General features: G+C 41.6%; 1 protein-coding gene across 1 annotated transcript in view; it reads left to right on the top strand.

Annotated features, from left to right (window-relative positions):
- Positions 1-4,529: 4,529 nt before the first annotated feature.
- The window catches only part of LOC104954418 (coiled-coil domain-containing protein 148), a 38,409-nt gene continuing 22,349 nt past the window's right edge, over positions 4,530-20,589 (top strand). Inside the window, exons 1-6 of the mRNA XM_010781521.1 lie at positions 4,530-4,841; positions 14,946-15,019; positions 15,707-15,961; positions 16,226-16,498; positions 16,861-17,127; positions 18,136-18,341. Coding sequence (XP_010779823.1) covers positions 14,953-15,019; positions 15,707-15,961; positions 16,226-16,498; positions 16,861-17,127; positions 18,136-18,341 — 1,068 coding nt within the window. The 5' untranslated portion in view covers positions 4,530-4,841; positions 14,946-14,952. The remainder of the gene's footprint in view (positions 4,842-14,945; positions 15,020-15,706; positions 15,962-16,225; positions 16,499-16,860; positions 17,128-18,135; positions 18,342-20,589) is intronic.

Below are 20,589 nucleotides of genomic sequence, written 5' to 3'. Positions count from 1 at the left end.
TCTATGATTTGCTAATCTGTCAACACATGTGGGGTAAACAATGATATACATTCTGAGCATACTTGTCAACCCTCCCGATTTTCGCGGGAGACTCCCGATTTCATTGCCCTCTCCCGGTTTCCTCCCGGGGTCATATTTCTCCCGCATTTCTGACAAAATCTCCCGATTTCTGACTGTTTCCACTCGGACTTTAATACACTACACCATTGTTTGGTTTCCATGGTAACACGTGTCTTTAGTAGCGCGCGAGAGGGTGAGGCAGATATTCACAGAAAACAGAACAAGAATCGACAACTACTCTACTCTCTGCTCACTCCTTTCCTGTAAAATACAGGTCCAGCCCACATATGCTCCATCAAGGATGGTGCTACAGGCCGCAAGGCAGTGCACTTACAACTACAATAAGCATGTTAATGTTAATCAAACAAATCCGGCGATCCACTAGCACCCCCCCCAATTTTGCATTTTGAAATGCTCCCGATTTCTGAGGTCTAAATGTTGGCAAGTATGAGGGTAGTTCAGTGACAGGTGATAAAACTGTGCGCACCGGAAGTAAAGGGCGTTGTTTATGGTGATGCCGGAGTGAACGAGGACATCCCAACTCATGCCTGAGGACTCCTCTGTCCTCGCTTCTCTTGTCTTACGGAGGCGGAGCTAAGACGCAAGGAAGGGACGCGAGTGAGGGAAAGGAGGAGGTGAAATATTCAATTGAGATGAGCCTTCTGTGTTTTCCTTCTGTTTGATTGAATGAATTTGTTCAACTGGTGCTCCTGTGTTTTTCCTCCCCCCCACCTGTGTCTTTGTGATCACTCTTGCTGGTATTTCTGTTCTGTTTGTCTTTCAGTTGTTGTCAGATCCTTGTCGAAGTTGAATGTGTTCACTATAGAGTTCTGCTCTGTATGTTAAAGATTTGTAGCCTTAAAATAAGCATTTGGAATTTTCCGTCCCTCCAAATGGATTCCAGTTGGCTCTCAGTTGGATGAGTTTCCAAACAAATGGGAGATGTGTAGGTGTAGTTGTTAAAGCCTGCTCTGTTTTAGCAGGTTTGGTCAAGCATCCATTTCCACTTCTCTGCTCACTTGCTAGTTTTCACACGCTCAAAATCACGCCAAGTGGTGTTTGAACTGACTCCGGTGGGTGGGAGGTTGGCATGTTCATGAAATATAACAATACAAATATTAGATCACATTAAATTATCAAGATTCTAACCAACTTTATTGCGGCAATATTTAGACTATAATCAAATAATTTCACTGACAATGCCCCATTGATCGCCACAAGTTGTGTATCCTTTCAAAATAAACGACTTGCTGGAAAGCGGTACGGCAAAGTCTTACGTCACATGCGAGAAAAAGACAAGATGTCGGGCAAACTCTGCTCCGTTTACATGAGGCAGAGGATTATCTTGCAGGAGTACAGAATGTTTGCTTGCTCAGAACTAAACACTGAGAAGCAGCGTTCAGTTATTATGCTCCAAATATCTGGAACAAACTCCCAGAAACCTGCAGGTCCGCTGCAACTCTGACTACTTTTAAATCCAGACTAAAGACTTTTCTTTTTGTCGCTGCTTTTAATTGAACTATTCACATCTTAGACTGCACTGTAACTTTTATCCATGTGTTTTTTCTTTTAATGTTTATTTTATTATCTTTTCTTTTTAATGACTGATTTTAAATGCCATTTTCTTAATGTCTTTCATTTTTTGTAAAGCATTTGTGTTGTGTTATATTATTTAAATAAATAAATAAACTTACCTTGCCTTGCCTTACAAAGGCCTCGTATTAACCTATAGAGTTGAAGGCTAAGTGAATATCAGCATATTAGACCCTCAAGAATATTCACTCTTGCTTTCAATCTCTAATCATCAACCCCCCCCCCCCAGATAAGGACTGTTCCGATTGAATGTAAAGCTTCTTTTCTTTTAGCACTGGGAGACACTACATACTGATATACACCTGAACATCAACAGGAGAGGACTCTTTAAAGTAGAGACACTACATGCTGATATACACCTGAACATCAGCAGGAGAGGACTCTTTAAAGTAGAGACACTACATACTGATATACACCTGAACATCAGCAGGAGAGGACTCTTTAAAGTAGAGACACTACATACTAATATACACCTGAACATCAGCAGGGGAGGACTCTTTAAAGTANTTTTATCTAACAGGTACGTTTCCCACAGATCTTATTTTGAGCTATTTTCTAAAACCCTATGGAGAAATCTCATTGCTTTTTTGTCGAGGGAAAAAATGCGCAGCTTACTTCCGGGTTTTAGTACGAGTAACTGCACCTCGTCTCTCTCTCCTCTTCACACACCACACTTTTCGCGGCACACGTACTTACAGCCAATCAGCTCTGAATTATGTGAGATGACGTATGGTGGGGATGGCAGCACCATGCCCCAATGGTCATTATTTTTTTGCCACACACATTAAATAGGACAATACTCTGAGCATGCGCAGTGTCGTTTTTACAGTCACCGTTCACTTAGACAGTGAGGGTGAGGGCATGATCGGGTTTTGTCCCACATGGCTCTAAACAGCTCAATAGGGACACACTGTAGACACTAATTAGAAGAACACAGACTAAAACAGCAATGTACAGACGAATCAGATGATTAAACATGATCTTAAAATATATTTTATATATTTTTTAATTTATTTTTCGCATTTGTTTGTAATCATTATTTTTAATACTTTCTGCTGACACTAGGTGAGGCTGTGCCCCACCTGCCCCTAATGACCAGTCGCCACTGAGTATGTCAGTTAGTTAGTTAGTTAATTTATAAATAACAAGCTGGAAAATATATAATAATAAAAATAATAACGCAAAGAAAGTCTTTAAGTTTGACTATAAATTATATTTGAGACTTAGCCCTAGTAAAAGTTGTGATACCACAATTATTATTATATTATTGTTGTATTAAATATTGAGTGGATTTTAACTACTTAATGGTCTTCTGGGTAGCTTAATGTTTGTCATAATTACGGTTATTTGTTACATGGTTTTGGTATAAATAATCTAAATCTGCAAAATAATTAAGTAAATAAATCACATTAACTTCTGAAATTATGTAGAAGATCCAAAGTGAGCTATAGGCTAAGGTAGCATACAATAGAAGCCCTGAAGAAAAGTAGACTATAGCTACAAATACTTCAACTAGTACTGAAAGAAGAGGAGTGGGTGTTCCCACTCCTTTCTGTCTATAGGGCCAGATCAATTATGTAGGCATACACTGAAGTTTGAAGAGCTTGCTGAAAATGTCTTAATGTCACATTAAGAAAATGTAAATATCCTGTAGGTCTTTAAATAATAAAGAGATACAGTTATTACTGTGGAATAAGAAGCAACCTAGCTTTTTTGTGATATAGCCTACTGTAGTTCTAGCTATATTTGAAAATGTGTTCAATGGTGTTATTTAATGTAATAATAATCATAATACATGTGTGTGTAAAGTGGCCCAAAAGGATACCTCAGACCTAAGATGACTAATTCATTAGTCAAGTCACTGGTTAATTAAAATATGAATTAAAGTATTTTAAAATATAGGCTAACTACTTAATATGAAAATATGTTAGGGAACACATTTTAAAGTCATATCATTTTTGTTATAACTACTAACTACTTAATATGAAAATATGTTAGGGAACACATTTTAAAGTCATATCATTTTTTTATAATGTCTGCTTATTGTCCATGTTTATTTTTAAAAGTAGCAATTTTTTAATTATTTGTTTCTATTTTCCTGAAATATTCCTAAAACTTGAATTCCTCACTCCCTAAATGCTGAGTCGGGAACATGCGCAGAGCAAACGAAAAGGCGATGGTGCTTTAATTACTGCTGACGTCAAGTTAGCCGGAGAGCCTGCCTGTGACAGGAAATGGACGCCTTTGCTTCAGCATAAAACACAGTATATCACTTGAACCTATATGGGTAAAGAGAAGATACATAACGGTAACATTTAATTAAATGTTTTGGTTCACAGTCACACTATTATATTTAATTAGGAGTTTCCTGTACCATATAGTTTAATTTAAAGGCACATTTACATTACAAACAGCGAGAACATAAACATACAAACCTACATCTTATCAAAAAACTATAAGTGCAACATATTGTTTGTATCTAAAAACATAGACATCCCTGAAATGTTATAGAGTGAATTACGTGATTAAATGAAAAAATGGAAATACTCAAGTCAAGTAGTAATTGTAAATAATGCTTGAATAATTGTACTTTTCAATTTACATTTCGCAACTGTTCTTCTGTTTAGCTTCGTTTTAAGTGAATTGCTTAACATTTACTTGAGTATCTTCTAGAACGTTTTACATATATCTTACGAATTATATTTAATATAGTGTAGATTAATTAATCTCATTCGACCTCTGGGGGAAAAAAAAGATTAAAAAAAAGACAAATGCCTGCTTTATTTTATTTTGAAACGCGTGACCGGAAAAGCCCGTATTTTTCGTCTCGTGCAGCGCTGGTTTATCACAGTGAGTTGTTGCAAGGTAACTTCCTCCTCCACTCCTGGCTTTTTGCCTTCGTGGATCGGAGTGCGAGTTGTGTGAAGCCGAAGAGAGACAGTGCTTATGTGTAGAGAAACAACGTTATAACATGTATCTCAATGGTTTCTCTCTCCTAAATATCGCGTGAATATTCCACTTGTTTTCACCGCCGGGCAAATGACGGACGATAATGTTGGCGTCATGTAGGCTGTGCTTTTCAGACTTTGGAAAACAAATCCGGTATTGTCGGTGAATTCTCGGGAGATGGTAGAGTAGTTCGACCTGCGCCAGTTTCACAGCCCTCATACAGAAAAACAACCTGCAAGGTAAGTTTAATCACAATGCGTCTAAAATGAACTAGAATATTGCAACTGTATTATTTATGTGGTTGCTTTCACACATTTTGGGAAACGTCGAGAAGTTTACTGATGTGCAGGAAAATGTTTCGTGACGTGCTCTCTCAAAAGAAATCCCTTTGAGCTTTTCTTTGTCAAATCTGGCCTGTTTGTTTTTGCAGCCGCATATTGTATTTACCTTCTCCATTTTAGGGTGTTTGAACAAGTATCTGCATGTTGTATGAATATGATTTAGCAGATGAATAGCTTTCACGCAGCCTAGCCTTTTTTACCGCGTCAAAGAGACGTTTTTTGTAGACTTGTTGTTATAAATGGTGATGAGCTCCAGGCTGGAACACTCTGCTGTAGCATTGTAATTGTCACAATCAAATCAAGCTTAAACATTGCAACTAGTTGTGACTTTGTTAAGACTTATTGTCATGCAAACGGTTTTTGGGAGGGTCGTTCCTGCTTGATCGTGTGTCTCATCATCGCATGCTGAGCACTTTTACATCACAATCGCAGCCCTGGAGGGGGGAGAATAGCCCAAAAACAATGGTGAACACCCATTCTGGCTTTGAGTGGTCTGTGTTTTAATTCAGGAGAAGTTGGCATTGAAACAACATTTTAAATACCACAAACATATTTAATGTACAAGTGTTTGTTGACATGTTTCCTTGTTAGGGAGCAGACCCAACAGGAAGTGGTTTGTGATAAGATTGCAGGGCCAGTAGACCTCCTGATCAGAGGGTGCAAACTTCATTATCAAGGTGTTGAAAACCTTCAGAGATAAATGTCCTGGTTAAAAGATGTGTGAATGGGCATGTCTCCCACTGAAGTGTTCTTCCTCAGAATCAACGATGTGACAATCCCACATACTAATCAGATCTGTTAATTGTGTAATGGATTTAAGGTGACTTGCCCAGACTACTCATTTGAATGTAGATGTATGACACTGACAAAAAGATGACACATTGTTGTATCTAAAGCTGCATTGATTGATCACCTAATGGATACATTCATTGCCAGGATGACACCAACTATTTTATTTCATAACTGATATTACTTTTCTCTGTTTTTATATAATATTACATTGAATATTTTTGACTGATAAAACAATAAACGTAAAGACCATGACTTTTGAGAAACTAGCATGAATATTTCTCATTCATTTCTGATATTTTATAGACACTCGATTAACCAGAAACAAAATCATCAGTCAATCACTAAATTAATTAATAGTTACTTGCAGTTTAATTTAATCAACATGGATAATCCCCTCAAAATGAATTGGACCCCCACCAGTTGAAACAGTCATTCATAAATTGTTGTCTTGAATGTTCCTTTTCCTGGATTACAATAATCATGTAAGCTTTACTTATTTATAAGTGCTTGTTTGTTTATGTGGTTAGTTGGTGATCTGGAGAATGTAACCCCATAGCTGACCAGTCACTGAAGTCAGACCTCAGTGAGGGCGCCGGCTGTTCTCAGAGCCTGCGTCGTGGAGTCTGCTGATAGTGGACTCTGATTAACAGACGACATGCAGTCTCAGGCTGAGATATGATTCAGCTCCAGAGCAGAGCTTTGGTGTTCTGTTCTCTGGAGGTAACAGGCTCCAGCATGTGGTTGCCCACCCAGCCATTGTAGGGTCCTCTCCGACTTCTCAACGTCTCTCCCTCTACAACAATGTTATTGTTTGGCCCTGAGCCAGGTCATTGTTTCAAGCTGCCTATCTGCTGTAACTTATTCCTCAACCAGTTGGAGGTTATCTGTCTCTTTGAGACTAACAATGCATTCCCAACAAAAGGACTGGTTTGGGGTGTCGGATTTTTGTAGTTTGTTTTTAAAGAGACCTTATTTCTGTCTGATTTATGATACTTACGGTATTTATGTTGTTAAGCAAGTTTTTCTTATAGCCGACACGCTGCTTGTAGCTAGTGTTGCAACAAACAGGCAGGTTATCGATAACAGAATGTAAGAAAATGGTGAAGCATCAGACTTTTCCAAATCATACATTTGTAGAGCCCAAGTGTTCCATCTGACAAACCAACCGGAAATATTCTGTGCAACGTATTCATGGGAATAAGCTTTGAAGACTTAATCACTAATTGAGTCAGATTAACTGATGATGGAAGTGTTTAGTTGCAGCACTACTTTTGAACACTAACTATTTTGCCTTTGAACATTTGTCCATGAAGTTTTGCCTCTTCTACACAGGCCTCAATCAGGTGATGACTCCTGAATGATTTGGCCTTAGAAATCTTGTCTTTTCCATCAGTGTTCTACTGAAGCGGTTCCTTCTGATGGACATAACGTGTATCATTTGCCCACACTTCCGAAAACACGAGGCGAGTATGGGTGGGGGGGATGTTGGGGTAGGCCTCTGATAGCAATCATTTCTCTGTGCACAGTAATTTGGCTGTCAGAAGCAGCTGGCTGTTTGGGTTGGAACAATATGCGAATGGAGGGAGAGGGAAGCGCTGGCTTCCAAAAAACTGTGTGTGTGTGTGTGTGTGTGTGTGTGTGTGTGTGTGTGTGTGTGTGTGTGTGTGTGTGTGTGTGTGTGTGTGTGTGTGTGTGTGTGTGTGTGTGTGTGTGTGTGTGTGTGTGTGTGTGTGTGTGTGTGTGTGTGTGTGTGTGTGTGTGTGTGTGTGAGAGAGAGAGAGAATATCAGGTTACACAGTCTGTCATTAACAAGAGAACTGCAGTTATGAGACCAAGATAGACTGCTTCAAGTCTGAGCAAGAGTCTGAGGCTCATCGCTCTTCGATGTAGGTGGCTCTCAAGATAGGTTAGAAAAGGGGGGGGGAGATAACATGTCTGCCTGTGTGTGAGACAGTTTATTAATGTGTGTGTGAATGTGACTGAGGGGCGGTGTCACTCTGGATAGAAAGAGACAGCCGCTCAACGCAAACTTCACCTATTCAGCTTCTCATCATGTATACATCTGTGTGTGTATACTTCCTAGAAAGTTCGACTAGTAACAAACCTGGCACCAGATGAGGCAGCAGGCTGCAGAGGAGCTCAACGTGTTGTGGGTTCTGAACTTGAATTTGCTTCTGCTCTGTGCTCGTGTCCAGCTTTTTAGAAGGAGGCCCTGTGTCGCAGTGTTATTTTTAGTCAAAAAAAATCCTTGAGCCTTTTTAATAATCATCAGCCTCATGCGGCCCAAACATATCACGGTGAGAAAGAGCTGTCTGGGACTTGCGGGCACTGCAGTCTCAGCACGACACGGGAAGTTAGTAAAAAAGAGAATAAGATAAAAGACTGCCTGTGTTGGTGCCAGATTTGAGTTGTGTTTGCTGTTTGGAGGCTTGCTCTCTTTCACTTTTGGTTGCACAGACTTATTGATTTCTCTCATTCTGTGTTCAAATGTGGATGAGGACGAGTGGAGACAGAGAGAAGGAAGGAAAGATACGACTGTCTGCAAAGACACACACACACACACACAGAGATCTGCAGTGTGCATGGCTCCTCTTTCCACACTAACTCCAGACTGTGCTGGAGACAGTCTGCAATACACATTTCATGAGCCCTTCACTCGCTCCAGTGCTCTTGTTTTATCGCTCAGCTGTAAGTGGAAAAAGTTATGCTTTTGTTTCCCTCGCCGCCTCTTTCTGGTCTCATTTCCCAGCCCCAGACATGGGCTCTGATGCGTTGTGAGAATATTTCTACCAATGTAGAATAATCAGTTTTATTTTCTTGGGTCATAGGGTCGTAAACTGAAGACCTTCTGTGCTCTGTTATGATTGTCGTACTTCAGCCTCACATTGATGGGGCTTTCCATTCCCTATGCTTTGCCAAATGGTACAACATTGGCTTTGAAAGCAGGCTGTGCTCTGCAGAAGCTAAAATCAATATCACAATAAGATTGGAATAACTGCCTTTCCGGATTTTTATCATTTTTACATAGGCACCCTAGCAAAGTATAAAGGCCTTTTTTAAGACGAAATTGCAATAAATATATCTACGAATATATCATAATCTTCGTCTGCACTACAATATAGGGTTCCATTTTCTTCATTTAGTAGAGTGTGATCACACTTTAATATCCACTGACTTATTGCATTACAATAACATTAATTATCATCCGGCTCTAGTGCAAGAACTGTTTATGTCTTCGTTGCCCATTTCTGACTCATCGTTAAATCTTAGGAGCTGTTAACTACTGGTCTTTCCTTAGAAGTCTTTCCTCTCCGGAAGTTCAGGAAACTCTCGGCCATAAAAGCTCCATTGGCAGCAGGGTGCAATCGCTGCGGAGCATAGTGCTGTATGACCGTTCATTGTTTTGTTGCAAGTTGTTTGCCGAGTGATTATCATCGAGGTGGTGAATAGTTTGGTCGATGTCTTTTATATTTGACTCTGACTCCTGGAGCTCAGCCTCCTCCAGGTGGTGCACAGAATCAATCAAGACTAAATATTCCCAGAGCTTTTATTAGCTCTACGCACAGCTATTTACCCTCTTTGCCTGATATACTTGTTTCACGAAAAAGAAAATGTGTTTAAAGAGTGTACAGTGACACAAATCAAGGTGTCCTTTGAGATTAGTATTGCCCCTGGGTAATGAACTTTGGGAGATGGTCGTTTGGAGGGAGAATGTTTGTGCATTCCTCCATTGGCAAACATAGCAGAGGGCCATAAAGATAGTGTTTGAATTGGCTTTGTCAGTTCTTTTGATGACTGTGTGAAAATAGATGTCTAATTGCTATGGTGACCAATGTGTAGAAGACATGTTACCAGTGTCTTACTGTTCACAATGCTGTAAAAGCTTCCAGGTAGTGCCTAAGACGTCACGCACAGATGATAACAAAAGAAAATACTACGTATAAACTTTTGTTTTGTGATAATGTAGATCAACTGTTGTTGGCATTGTCCGAATGGTAGACTCTTCCGCACCCCCAGTCTTTGTTTTTTTAGTTGTGCAATCAAACTGTTTCATACATTATTTAAAAAGTTGGATAAAATTGCTCATCTGTTTTGTGATGGGGGCGTGTCAGAGTGGGTGCAAAAGGTAGGGTGGGACCACACAGCAGGAACATGCTCCGACTATTGTCTCGGATTACATTGGATCTAGGCTGAATACACTGTGTGTGTGTGTGTGGGTGAGACTAGTAACAGCCTGGGTTACACTGTATCCTAGGAACAAAAAACGGTTATGCTATTGCCCACTACAATGAATGTGTGAGTGAGAATTAAACAAATGCAGGGGGGCATTAGCATTTGATTACATTCCTCACACTGAAAGGAGGCAGCTGCAGAGATACTGAAGGGCCCTGATGGGGCAATGCAGAGTCTTTAAGCTTCAAAGGGGCCACAGAAGTCCCTCCTTCATATCCACATGTGATGATGCCCTTGTGTTTAATGAGTGTTGCGTTGCACTCAGCAGAACCATACAGCTTTCACACACAGCCTCAGTGTATGACACAGGATATCAACAAGGGGTCAACCTGCGTTTCACAGTTACATCCGACAAGGTCACAGCACCGCATTTAGCTCAGTTTCAACACTGCAGTCGGATCAAACCTCAATTTGCCTGATTTTTTTTTTTTTAATGATGTGCATCACTTAAAACAGTTACTCACTTGATGTAATTTCTCAGATAATATTTCACATTATTGAGCAAAATTCTTGTCTGAATAAAACCCTAAACTTTTCAGAAATGTTGAACCAAATTATAATAATTGTAAATCATAATACTGGCCAAACCTTGTTGCAAAATGCAGGTAGATTATGTAACTTGATGGCATGTCTCTGCTTTTTCCTATAGCCCCACACATGTTTTAGTAAACCAATTTGTGTTCATAGGTGCTATAAAGTTATTATTATTATTATGAAACTCCATCAGGCATTAATTTGCACACTCAACATTGATATTGTTCAGCCTGACAGAGATTTATGACCCAGGTTTTTTTGGAGCAATCATGCACAGTGTGATATGCACTGAACCTGCAAGATTGCCAATATCACACAGTGTGTAGGAGCCTTAAGCCAAAAGCCAACTGCACCAAGAACCTTCCACAAGATGACTAGTGCCATCAAATACCTCCTAACTGGGCTAACTCCCCATGGTGCAAATGTTTTCTTTTAAATCCAACACCTATGGTTAAACTATTTGTGTGCGCCCTTCTTTTTTGTAGACAACATTCATTGTAATCTACCATGTTCCTAAGCACAGGTGAATCAAGTGTGTGTGCATTTCCTCATAACCTTCTGTTAAGTTAAAGCTGTTGTATCTGACTGTAGGCAGAGCATGTTTTTGAATGTTTTGATTCGGTTAGTTTCAGTGTGAATAGAAATGTGGGTTGCTGCAGAGGCCCACTTTCGCCCTCAGGTCTGTGATACACCCACATCCACCTAAGAGCGAACCATCTGTGTGTCCCTGATGGCATGCTGGCACTCTGGCTGTCGGGGACAGGGACACAGACAGCCTGCTCCGCATTGCCCCAGCCGCTGCCTCTTCTTCTTCCCTCGCTGCCCCGCAGTTTGCTGCAGTTTCCTCTGCGCCCGGGCTATTTGTGCCATGGTAACTGTGCCAGGCTGCCAGCTCAGACACAGATTCCACCTCTCGTCTCCCTGTTTGCCAGAATGATGACTCAGCAGCTCCTGCAGGGCTCCCAGCCTCCTCCCTCCTCTTCCTCAGTGATACACTATGCTCATCAGACAAAGTAGTGTTTTATCGTTCTCTCCTTCAGCGTGACCCGAATACAAAACTGACCTAAGTAATAAAGACTTATACTTTTGTTTCGAAATGTCACAGAGAAACAATAAATGGTAGTAGAATGTCACGTTTGAAATGACACTTGAAGTTATAGTATAATAACACCTCAAATGTATTTAATTGGGATTACTGTCTACATGCTTCTCTAGAGTGGGTCCTTTTGTACCAGTCGCATGATTTTTGAGTGACGTCCTAATCATCTTGTGCTTTCCAAGATCCCCCTCTTAGAGGGGATCACTGGAAAGAGTTTGGGTACGAAATATGGCGTCATAAAACGGGAGCCTTGATATGTAAGATCACTTTCAAGTCCCTCCAGCAGCACTCAGCTGGAGCCAATCCTGACATACTTTTCATCGGGCCAACTATTTAGCTCCGGCTCTTGAGCTTAATGTGGTTTCTCCATGTGTAAGGATCGTGCTTATGCATCTCAGGCACTGATATCGTCATACTAAATACCAGTGGTGGGCAAAGTATGTCGATTATTTACTGAATTAAAGGCTTCATCCATACAAGGTAGTCGATTTTAAACATAGTAGTCTTCCATTTGGTATATAAAGTAAAGGAACAGAAGTCACTGAATATAACATATTACTATACTTGTATCTTAGTACTGCACTTGATATATTTTCTCCCACTGCAAATCATGGACTCCAGACACAGAATTGTTAACCACCTGCCTGACCTTTCACAAAGAGGGAGTAAAAGAGAAGTGATGCATTGTAAAACAAAAGGCTTACATTGTGTGAAATAACAATTGTCTACATTTTAAATCTTCTATAACATGTAACCCTGAATGATACTGTAGGAAGACACATTGGATTATTAATACCAACAGCAGTACACATGGGAGAATATATCTTTTAATTACCATGTGGTATTTATACTGGTTTCATATTGCAACACCACATCAGAGGATATAGGAAGAGGGAATAAAAGAGAAGAAGGGGGTTGAGACAGATACGGGGGGAAATGAGAGCGCACCCTTGGCAGGATGTCAGCTCTGTGAACACACAGTGCACAACACTGCCAGAGAATTCAATATGCAGGGACAGAGAGCACACACACACACACACACACACACACACACACACACACACACACACACACACACACACACACACACACACACACAGCGCCATAAAGTTGTCTTCTCAGATCGCAATCGGTTGTGCAGATGCTAGCCTTGCCTCTCTTCTTTCCAAGAATCCTTTCTGAGGTTTCCAATGTCAGGGCTTGTGCTGGGTGTGTATTCATCAAGCTAAGCTGTTAGCTGGCTTAATGATATGTTACCAGCTAGCTGTGCGTCATACGTGGATAGATGTGGATTAGTTTGTGTTTACTGTAATTGCAAAATGAGCTGTGTAGATAACAATGAAAACATTAATTTGTTAGGGCATGGAATCCCCTGATGCCCCAGGATGCAAAATGACCGCATTATAGTTTATTTTATCATTAATAGAATAAAAACATTGCTACCAGACGCGCGTGTGTAACGATTACAATATTGTCACCCAAAATATCGCAATACTATTCTGATCATTCTGAATTCACGTTGAAGATCACACAAAAGCCCTTACTGTTCCTCAAAGCATTGACTTCATATTTGCTGTGTAGATAAAGACAAGCACATAACAGAAGCGCTAAGCGGCTTGGACATGATGTGGCTCACTGCTTATGAAAGCTTATTAAAGACAAAGTGTCTGCGTGGGAGAGATGAACTGAGACAGAGATCATTTTAGTGCCCCATGGAGTGTCTTTCAGCTGTAAATGTAAACAAAATGCAGCCAATCATTAACCTAAACTAATTGCAGCCATTAAACGGAGCTTCATGACATGCTCTACTTAGTTAATTGAGGTGAGTTATTGACCTGTCGGCGGCGTGTGAGTCAGGGTACCGTGCTGTTAGTTTTCTTCTACATGACTGTTGTATGAGTCAATATATAAAGATAACCAGTCAGACAGAGACACCTTTTCTAAGTGTTATCCCCAGACGATTGTCTTTCCTCTTCTGATTATCTCTTTATCCTGTTTCCCCCCCCCCCCGGCCCCTGTCTTCCCTGTATCCTGGCCAACCGTCCCCCACCAGCATGGTGCCCTTCTTCCCGCTCTCCCCCTGGGCCCTGACACCAGACACCTCCTTGCCCCCTTCTCCGTCCCTTTTTCCTCACTGTTGCAGCCCAAATATCTCTCTCGCATTGGCCCCGTTCTCTACCCTTCTCTGACCCACTGTCCCCCAGTTGCCCCCTGGCTATACCTCCCTTTCCTCTTCATGCCCTCCTGCCCGCTCCCTGCCCCCATCGCTGCTCCCCGGTCCAAAGGGAGCAGACAGAGCTGCTGATTATCTCTGTGTGGCAGCCTCTGTTTTGTGCTCTGATTAAAGGAGCAGCATGTGGTCTGTGTGTGAGCGGCTCGTACAGACGCCGCCGTTGGGCTAATGCTAGCATGATGTGCTTAATCATTTATGTCTGGGAGACGGGCACAAAGGCTTGGAGCGGATGGAGGTACAGGGGGGCGCTGGGGTATTTATCAGTGGCACAGATGCACTCAGGCGCGCACACACATGCTTCCGAGATAAGGGCCCCAGTGCTTAGTATGGCATAAACGGGGCACGCTGCAGGCTACGACGTCTCCACAAAACTCACATATCATTGTTTTAAACTGGGTAGCTGGCGGTGTATTTCTCCCTTGAGTTGATTGTGTGAATTAAACTGGTGGGCTGTTAAAAATCTATCACTTTAAAAAAAAAAAAAAAAACATATCAGCATGGCGTATGTGGACTATACTGCAGACGCATTAAATATTGACGGATCAGACTGTCTCCAGGTCTCTAGACGATAGTGTTTGGGCTCCCAAAGTCCCCCCACTGTGCTCCCCTCCTCTTCCTCCTCCTCTTCCTCAGTCGTCTGTCTGCTCCTCTCCCCTCACTACCAAGCAGCCTGTCCCTCCAACACACACAGACTGCGCAACGCACGCCCGCGCACACACACACACAGGCAGCCAATAAGAGAGCACCAGTCTCCCCATTGCTTGCCACTCAATACCTTGTTGCCAGGACAACGGGAAGGCATGAGACCCACTTTACTTTAGCATTTTAAACTTGGTGTTGACTCTTTTTCTGAAAGCAAGAAAAAGGTTCCCCTGTACCACTGCTCTCTCGTTTAATCTCGACATAGAGCAAGTTATCTGTGTTTCTTCTGTCTGTCTCGCTGAATCGTGTCCCAAAAGATGTTTTACAAAACGTCCCACGGTATTTGAATGCGTCAGTTTTAAAAAGTGGCTATTTTTTGCTTGAGAGCAGCGTCAGACCCATTTTGCATGCCAAATAACACATGTTAGTGCAGAACTAATCTGTGTTTTTCTTCTTTATCTCCCCTTAGGTCTAGAATGATGGTTGGGGACATGTTTCTCCTGGTGTTGATCACCCTGGTGCTTCCCTGTTCTTGCTTGGAAGGTAAGTGTTTTCCCACAAACACAGCTTGTCTTAAGTTCATGCAGTAGCTGGAAGGGTGTGTACAGCATGTCTGTGTTCCCTCTATATTCTTTTAGTTTTTTTTCCACTATCACTACCCCTCCCCAGTCTGTCTCCTTTTCATCTGCTGTCTGAGACAACTGCAGTGGTGTCTGAATGCAGTGGAAAGAGGCAATACTATGGCAATCCACACTTGCCCCTTTTGCTTTTAATAGATATACATGCATTGCTGCATCATATGGGGAAGATATGCAATAAGCCATTACATTGCTGCATATCACAACAACGATACTACTAATATAAACAAACAGATGTTAAAATGTGCTCCATTCAGATTTTTGAGTGCTTTTTTGTATACTTATAATGCAAAAATGTGACAAATGGCTTATGAAAGTACAATGAAAGGTCTTTTTTTAAGTGCAATTTTGTACTAATCTTCTCTAAAAAGAATATAAGTACAAGCTTTCGTGGTGAAAGATGATGATGATAAAAAATTGATGTATTGTGCAGCCCAACATGCATTCTTCCAAGATAAGGGATAAGCACCAATCATCTGTTGTCACAAAACATTTCGGAGCATGTTAGAGATTAAAATCCTTCTTAGCTTCAGCTCTCGTTTATTTTTCAGTAATGAATTCTGACCTGCTCTGTGATTGCTTTTTATTGTAGATGTCCCTGTGAGGAACTCTGAATGTGTGTGTGACGGAGTGCCCTGCAGCAGCAGCAGGGACCGGTGTTTTGGGCAGCAGTGCTTCACCTCTCTTTCCATACTGAACGGGACAGCCACCTTCCAGAAGGGCTGCATTGTGGGTAATGAGGAAGGGTCCTCGCGATGCGGAAACCCACCAACTCCTGAGCTGGTGGTAGAGTGCTGCAGTGGGGATTTGTGTAACATGAACGTCTCCTTGCAGTCACCAGTAAAAGGTATGTGAAAAATATCCTGCTTATAACACTGTAGGATTTTCCTTATTTCTGCTATAAAACAAATGCTGTTCTTTTGAAAATATGCACTAAAGTATTATTTATTTTCAGTGAAATCTCATACTTTTAAACTGACTTGATGTGCCTCTTCTGTCAGCTAGCAGAGACTCTGGTGTTTGCTGATCTGAGTGAATGCCATTTAATTTAATGGGCTGCTAATGGTATTGCTCTAATGTGTTTCCCCATATCTCTATTTCCTCTTATCAGATCTAGAGCTGTCTGCTGGCAGACCGGTCCTCAGAGACCAGGAGTGTGTGTGCGAGGGCGGTGTGTGTGAGCTTGACCGCCGCTGTGCAGGCCAGCACTGTTTCTCCTCTCTGCAGATGACTGATGGGGTGGCCGTCCAACAGAAGGGCTGCCTGAGGGACGACGAGGAGGGCAGAGCCACCTGCGCCATGCCGCCCTCACCCGGACATGTTGTCAAGTGCTGCCAGGGCCATCTGTGTAACATGAACGTCAGTGTGCAAGCTCCGGGGAAAGGTGAGTTTGTACATGTTGTACACATAGCTCAGCTGCCATTCACGACGCACCTTATGTCACCCACAGCAATTTCAAACTTTCATTTCAATTTTTATAACGACATAAAAAGCTATATGCCTTTTTTTGTAGAACCATCTTTAAGTGGACCCTTATAATATGGATAAGAAGAAGAAAAACATGGACAATCAACAAACTGAACAATTATTACAATTATACATAATAAAGGATATGATTAAATACAAATGACAAAAACATAAATTCACAGCCAAAAATCAAATGAGTTAGTTTACAATAGTGCAGGAATAACCTACATAGTTTCCTAGTTATTAACCAGCCATGTGTTCTTCCTAAATCTCTTTCAGAGGAGGAGGTGAAGCGTCTGACCAAAGAGGAGCATGAGTGTGTGTGTGAGGGCAGCACTTGTGCCACAGGGAACCGCTGCCTGGGCCAGCAGTGTTTCTCCTCTCTGACCGCCAGCGCCGGATCCCTCATGTACCAGAAGGGCTGCTTCACCAAATATGAGCAAGGCACCATGACCTGCAAGACCCCCCCTTCCAGAGACCAGATTGTGGAGTGTTGCTATGGGCACCTGTGTAACATGAACAGCACTGTGGAGCTGCCTGTAAAAGGTACAGTGCTAAACTACCCAGAATGATTTGTTCTGCACGTCTCTATGCCAAAGAAACCCATTTACCCCATTTCGGACAATTTCATCAATTCCGATTAGGAAAAGCCATGTGGCTTAATTATGACTGTATGACACCAAATTACAACTTTGTATTCTTTACCGAAAGGGCTTAATCTGGGCTGTGAAATATTCTGCCACTTCTGTTCAGGATGTTTTCTGTTGGCCTTAATTGTAGGTCACACTGCTGGCTCCCTTTCACACACAAACAGGGAAGGCAGTGTGCAATCAAAGAGAGGTTTTGAATATGATCATACAAAACACCACTTTAAATCTTGTCTTTACCAGAGATGTGCCAACGTTCCTCTGAAGTTATTAATTTGGGATGAAATAAGCATTAATCGGCTATAAAGAAAATGGGAAATGAGTCGACTAAAAGGGGCCAATCCTATATTAGGGTCTAGCTTAATGCATCCCTGCTCATTTGTTTGGTTCAAGGCTAGTGAGTTCCTACAATGTGTAGCTATTAAAGTGTATTTGGTAGAAACAGTTAATTATAGGAGTTGAGAAAAGGGGATCATTGTCTGTGCTGCAGGCAGAGCTGAGCAGGCGTTCCCTTGGAATGTTTGGAAAGTGTGAATAGTGGTCAGTTCTCCAGGCTGGCCTCTGCTGCCTGGATGAGATTCTGCACTGAATGTGTGGGAGAGTGAGAGAGTGAGCGCTTGTGTGCTCTGTATTCACCCCCGCCCATGATTGTTTTCATCAGAAGGGCTGCAGAGAGCTGCATCCTGTGCTTTGTGTCTGTATGTGTGGTCCTTTTTACACACTTAGTGGTTATGATCACCTCTTCGTGAATCATTGCTAAGAACGCTCGCATCTGTTGTTTACTCAAGCTCCCGGTCGTCTTACGGATGCAAGCCAAATTTCACTTGTAGATTTATCTTTTGTTTGAAAAAGATATTCCCAAAAGATCAACTACTGTTGCATTTAACAGTTTTCTCTCCCCCCACAGCAGATGAGGTTCCTAGCTACAGCGTGACGACTCTCACTATCGTCATCGTTGCCCCCATCATCGTCCTCATTGTCCTCTCTGCTATCGCTATCCTGGTGTTCAGACGCATCCACAACAACCAAATGGAGAGACTAACATCACGAGACGCGGAATACGGAACTATCGACGGTCTCATAGCCTCCAACGTGGGGGAGAGCACTCTGGCGGTGAGTAGGTGGAGACCATGTCGTAGGTTGCCTCCCAAGCTCATTAGAAAGAACGGTAAAGAGCAGCTGGAGGCATATTTGAACTTACTGTGTGTCGAGTATCAAATGGGATTCCAGTGCTTTTAGCTATGCTACAGGCCATACTGTAGATGTTATAAAATGACCTTTAGTGAGGCACAGAATGTCAGCTGTGAGAAAGAAGTTTGACTTGCGTAGATTGATGTTTAGGTAGAAAACACTGTACGATCAATACATTCAAGCTTTATGAAATAGTTCAATTCAGCAGTCCAGAATAGCACAGCTGAACTGTGTCTGGTTTTTGAGTATTTGGTACTCCTTTTGTAGGAACATTTCAAACCAGGCATAGTGGCGACACATTCATGAAGTTTGTGTATGTGGGTTGTGCTGTTGCTGGAATTCCACTCAAAACTTTGTTTGGAATCTTCTCAGTCCGTTCGATGAATGTTTCTTTCCTATTTATTTTCCTTCCACTCCACTGCGTAAGCTTTCTGCAGGGTGGTTTATGTTTTGAGGCCGGCTAAACTGATCCACAGTTTAGGTGGAGTCCTGTGGTTAGGGTTCAGCCTGGAAGACAACCCTGCACATTCACTGGCTCACACACTGTGTAATCAAGTTCAGCAGGAACTCTCACAGCCTAGCTCGTGCCATAACAAAAAACATGGCTGTTACTGTCCATTTTGTGATCATTTAACCTGAGAAAACACACTATATTAAAAATCAGTTGTATACTTATTTACATCACATTCATCTTTAATTATGACATTATTAAATATAATGTCTAACTCTTAAAGATTGATCATTGCTTTATATGTGTGTGTCTGAGAACTAAATAGCTGATATTTGATACATTTTTTTGTTTTTCCAAAAGTCCATTAATGCCCTTTGCAATGGAAAGAATAAATATAGCGACACAGCATGTGAGAAAGCATAATTAAAGAGTTGTGGCAGCACCATGAGAAAGGATATTAGCAACAGTGGTGTGGCTGTAAAAAGCAAATCAGGCTGACACACGTGCTCGTCCCTCTGCAGCCCCCCCGCCCAGAAGTGGACTCTGATTATGATGATATTTCATCGTTCTGATTGCATTTCTGCTGCTTAACGGCCCGGCCCCAGCATAACCTCCTAAAAACAATCCTCCTGCCCCAAGAGAGGGATTTAAGCCCTCTGCAGAGCAACTCATTCATTGTATGGCCTCTCATTCCTGTGTTGTGATTCCAAATGGTCTCTCAGGCAGCTTTTGCAATATGCATCTGTTTATCTGAGGCATCACTCTTCCCTGTTGTTTTCCTCCTCCTCCCCTCCCAGTTTGTTTAGCTCAGCTGCTGCCGTCTCAGTTGCTGCACACTGCCCTCCTGTGTCCGCACCGCCATGCTGCATGTCTGAAGCTGAGATCAAAAATAAAAGGCTTAGCAGCATTGCACCTGTTTTCGGAGTCTGGCACTTCTTTAGATACAAATCTCCAGCACCCACAACCGTCATCAGGGTGGGGGTGGCACTTCTGTTGTTTACTCAGCAGGGGGCACACACACACACACACACACACACACGATCCGGGTAAACGCACTGCTTGCCCCCCTCCATCCCATGTGGGTGCCTNAATCTATTACTTGTTTGTAAAAGTCCTCCTTATCTTCTTGTAGTTTCAAAAGTATATAATAAATCTAATCGATAGATTTATGATTCGAAAATTATAAAACTTTTATAATTTTCGAATCATAAATCTATCGATTAGATTTATTATATACTTTTGAAACTACAAGAAGATAAGGAGGACTTTTACAAACAAGTAATAGATTTTTGTCCAGAAGGATAGCCAAATGGACTTCATCTTCAAGTCAAGGTAAGACCGCAATTTTATTGAAATGGGATCTTACTAAGAGAGAACAATTCAATATTTAAATGATAAAATTACATTTTTTGGTTATCCTTTTGTTGAACTGTCTGTTTAAAATTAATCGAAGCATCAGACAAAAAAAGCTTTTGAAAATAATATTATATTTTGATTTAGGTCAAAATATAATACTTGTAAACCTGAAGAGTCAGTGCCTCAGCAGCCATGAACCTCACTGCACGTCACTGCAGAAGCTTATAGACATCTAAGTCTTTTGTGCCCCACCACTTTTGTACATGTAGAAACGCCACTGGACATACTGAATAACTAACTAACTAACTAATTAACTGACTTGACTAATTGAATAACTAACTAACTAACCAACCGACTAACGGT

This window comes from Notothenia coriiceps, unplaced genomic scaffold, assembly GCF_000735185.1.
Source record: "Notothenia coriiceps isolate Sejong01 unplaced genomic scaffold, NC01 NC01_scaffold00023276, whole genome shotgun sequence".
NCBI classification, from domain to species: domain Eukaryota; kingdom Metazoa; phylum Chordata; class Actinopteri; order Perciformes; family Nototheniidae; genus Notothenia; species Notothenia coriiceps.
This window is presented reverse-complemented; position numbering and strand designations above follow the sequence as displayed.